General features: G+C 32.2%; 1 protein-coding gene across 1 annotated transcript; it reads left to right on the top strand.

The window, feature by feature from the left end:
* The first annotated feature begins 1,923 nt into the window (after positions 1-1,923).
* On the top strand, positions 1,924-3,683 carry LOC18046144 (beta-amyrin 28-oxidase). Its single transcript, XM_006443020.1, has 3 exons — positions 1,924-2,884; positions 3,099-3,286; positions 3,366-3,683. The coding sequence occupies exons 1-3, from the start codon at positions 1,924-1,926 to the stop codon at positions 3,681-3,683; spliced, it is 1,467 nt and encodes a 488-aa protein (XP_006443083.1).
* Positions 3,684-4,129: the final 446 nt, after the last annotated feature.

Genomic DNA, 4,129 nt, shown 5'->3' with positions numbered 1-4,129 from the left:
CTTGCCTCTGTTTTGGCTATGACCAAATATTATTACTATTTTGCGAGCAATTACAGTATAAGATCATTACATGCACCCCATTGGTTCACTGTTTTTGAGCTATAAAATGGAGGGTGAGACTATTTGTATCATAAAATATATTTTGAATATTCTTTTACGGTGTACTCGCATATATTAAATTTAATGATTCTACACACCCTTTCAAATGTTAAAATAGTCCTTAGCTAAACCTCTTCAATATATATATTAACCTTTTTATCCAAACCCAGTACCAAATCTTGCATCTTAGCAAACCAAACGAATTGTTAGTATTTTGGCTTTATTTCTTTCTATAATAACATCATTATAAAATAACAATGGGTAAATGCTCCAATAGTCCCTATATTTTAGGTTAAATATATATTTAGTTCCTTTTGAAAAATTATATCAAGACTTAGGTAGCATTTGTTTTTCTAGTCTAAAATCTGAATGGATCTAAGTTTTTATGAAGTCTGAATGGGTCTGAATACAAAATTTAAATTACATATTTGTTTTTTTTTTAATATTTGAATATAATTAGTATTTTTTATAATAAAAAAATCTTAAATTTGGTTATTTGACATTTATATCTTTGTAAATCAAAATATAAAAAAGGAGGATTATATTTTATAGTTTAGAAAATGAGTTATTTTATAGAGATTTACCTATCATTAAGACCTTTTTCAATTTAGATAAAAGTCATAAAAGTTTACTTTTTCTATTCAGATGTAAATATCTGAAAATCAGGCATAAGTTACAAAAAAACAAACAAACAAATTTTAAAAAAGGCCTGAAATTAGTAAAATTTTATACTTCTGACTTTTAACAAACAACCTCTTAGTTTCTTTGTTTTAAAAAATATCTTAAGACATACTTACTATTGAATATGTGACACTCTTACTCCTATTTTTTCTTATCTTTTTACAATAACATCCTTACTATAATTTTGGAGACATTAAGTAATTAATCTAGAGAAAATTAATGAATAAACATTATTATTTATCAGTAAATTAAGCAATAATTAAATTTCATGTTTAGAGAAAAGGCTTAAGGATTTAAGGTAGAACAATTGTAAGTTGTGTGAGTGTGATAAGTGGGTGTCAAGAGCGATTGTATTCCATCTATTTATATCACATTATACTTGATAGTAAATTAAATCGAGGGTAATTTTGGGGTAATAATTTTCATTAAAATATGGGTGTTCGTATTTGATTTTAGGCGGCCTAAATAATAAGAGAGATGATTGAGATATAATAATTATTATATCCCTAAATGAATACTAAATTAGATCATGAGTATCCTTGTAATGAAAAATTTCATTAAAATACAAGTGTGCATAATTGAAAATTTATTATCTTTTATTATTGTTAACAATCATAAAAAATATTCAAAACACCTGAAGAAAATTCTTCAAAGATTTGGCACATACTTATAACGCAAGAATCACGTCACAAATGTCAACAAATTTCTTTAACTAACACAAATTTGAGCAATGCTAACATTAATAATTCAAAGTTAATTTTTTTTTTTGTTCTTCAAAATAATAATAATAATGTTAGCCTTAAAAGACTTAAATGCTTCGTATCATAATTTTCTATAAACATTAAGAAAAACTACATTAAGAGAGGATCCGAATAATTATGTTATATTTGTCCAAAATAAATTAAAAAAATTTCATTAAACTACAGATGATCAGAGTTGATTTTAGGGTGCAATTATACATACCCCGCCATGTATAATAGTTAAACAAAATAGTTATAATGTGCACCATTGTGTTGACTTAACCAATTATAATAATTTGTCACTATCATTCCAGTTATTTAGTTCCCTTTAAATAAGCTAGAATCAAAGACTCAAATCAACACATATCACTTCAAAAAATCAAATTATAAACAAGCTACTGAAATGGAACTCCTCCTCCTAATCCTTTCCACACTCCTCATACTCACTCTCGTTTGCCACTTCTTTTATCTCAACAAACAAAATGGCCCTGAAAAACTCCCTCTCCCACCAGGTCATGTAAGCTGGCCTTTCAAGTATTTTGAAACTTTAGATTATCTCAAAAAGGCCAAAACAGATGCCATTCATGAATTCATTGCTGAGAGAGTACACAAATACAAAAACAGTAAGTGTTTCAAGACATATCACATTGGTCAAAAAATGGTGTTTCTAACAAGCGCTGAGGGCAACAAATTCTTGTTCTCCAATGACTACAAGCTTGTGAGATCCTGGTGGCCAGATACCTTCCTTAAAGTCTTAGAAAATGCCGGCGACGAGATTACCATTGAGGATGTTACCAGAGCTCGCAAGCAATTCCTCTCATTCTTCAATGAGCCTGATGCTCTCGCGAGACACGTAGCGATTACTGATCAAGTTGTGCAAGATCACTTCAGGCGTTACTGGGACGGTTGCAATGAAGTCAGAGTGTATCCTCTAGCAAGAAAATTAACATTTGATGTATCTTTTCGATTGCTGGCCGATATTCGGGATCGAGAAATTCTCGACGAGAGCTTGCCCTTGATGGTCCAAGTAGTGAGGGCATTTTTTGCACTGCCCATAAACTTCCCCGGGACAACATTCAATCGTGCGATTAAGTCGTCGAGGAAGTTACGTAAGATTTTTGTTGATATTATTAAAGAACGGAGGAGCGAATTATTGGAGAAGAAGAACTTGGATGAAAGGAATGATATTTTGTCGAGAATCCTCGTCGAGAATTACAAGGAAGGCAAAGACGTTGATGATGTTTTTCTTGCAAAGAACTTGGTAGCATTACTCTCAGCAGCCTTTGACAATCCTAGCGCAACCATTACTTCCATTATGAAAAATCTTGCGGACCTGCCTGAAATTTCTGAAAAAGTCCGTAAAGGTACGTTGAGAGAAAATAATTTTGTTTTCTCTTTCAAAAGGTTTGCATGGGATGAAAAATTAATCGCACCTGTTGAATTACATCAATTCTTTCTTTTATTATATTCGAAGTCAAGTGACGTAAAAAGCTTTCACAGTCAGCCGAAGTACGTCCAGAGAGTGATAATTTTTTCTGTATGCTAATTACATATGTCTTTTCAAAAATGTATGGACAGAGCAAATAGAGATAGCAAAGTCGAAAGCACCAGGAGAGCCTATGAGTATGAAGGACATAAAAAAGATGACGTACTCAATGAGTGTGATAAGTGAATCGTTAAGATTAGAACCCCCAGCGTCTGGAACTTTCAGAGAAGCTATTGAAGACTTCAACTACGAAGGATTTCGGATTCCCAAGGGATGGAAGGTAATTAATAGCATTATTTCCTTTGCATCAATCAGCAATGATTTTATTTGGTTCATGCATGAAACATTTTTGCATGCAGGTACACTGGAGTATACATGCAACAAATAGAAACCCTGAATATTTTCCAAGCCCGGAAACGTTTGACCCATCAAGATTTGAAAGAAATGATCCGATTGTTCCTTACTCTTACGTGCCATTTGGAGGAGGACAGCACATATGTCCTGGAAAAGATTATGCAAAATTACAAATACTCTTATTCATGCATCATGCAGTGAGAAAATTCAAGTGGGAGAAAGTGAACCCAGATGAGCAAATGATAAGAGATCCAGACTTGTCTCCTGCCAAGGGACTCCCAGTTCGCCTCTGTCCCTATGCCTGTGATAATGAATTAGCATGATGATTAATTTAAGCAAGCTTTCCTTGTCAGTCTCTGGCGTTTTAACCCTATCTATGTAATAATTTTAATTTGGTTAATAAATATGAAGGTTTATTGATGCGAGAACAGAATTTTTTTCTTTTTCTGGGTTTCAGAATTAATTAATTTCAGACTTGACAGAAGCTGACCAAAGAGACCAATGATTGATTTATATTGACACCTGGGGGATTGATGGATTAGATTTTTAATCGACCCAATTAAAAGCCCAAACGGAGTTACTCTCATGATCAAGCCCGAGAAAAAAATGGTTTACCTCTTTTTTTTTTTTTTGGGGGGGGGGGGAGGGGAAGATTTGCTTAATCCTCTCCTTATTTACTAAAAATAAATATGAAGATATTTTATCATTATATTGAGCTAATTTGTTTCTTATTTTTCTCCTTTCCTATTTCTCTTTCTTTTCTTTATTA

Source organism: Citrus clementina, unplaced genomic scaffold (assembly GCF_000493195.1).
Source record: "Citrus clementina cultivar Clemenules unplaced genomic scaffold, Citrus_clementina_v1.0 scaffold_3, whole genome shotgun sequence".
Lineage (NCBI taxonomy): Eukaryota > Viridiplantae > Streptophyta > Magnoliopsida > Sapindales > Rutaceae > Citrus > Citrus x clementina.
The sequence above is the reverse complement of the archived record's forward strand: the minus strand, read 5'-3'. Positions and strand labels throughout refer to the sequence as shown.

What these genes read in the sequence shown, in the direction of transcription:
- LOC18046144 (XM_006443020.1), top strand. Translation starts at nt 1,924, where the DNA reads ATGGAACTCCTCCTCCTAATCCTTTCCACACTCCTCATACTCACTCTC. An exon ending in TTCTGAAAAAGTCCGTAAAG is followed by an intron (nt 2,885 to 3,098) that starts GTACGTTGAGAG and finishes ATGTATGGACAG; the next exon opens with AGCAAATAGAGATAGCAAAG. An exon ending in GGATTCCCAAGGGATGGAAG is followed by an intron (nt 3,287 to 3,365) that starts GTAATTAATAGC and finishes TTTTGCATGCAG; the next exon opens with GTACACTGGAGTATACATGC.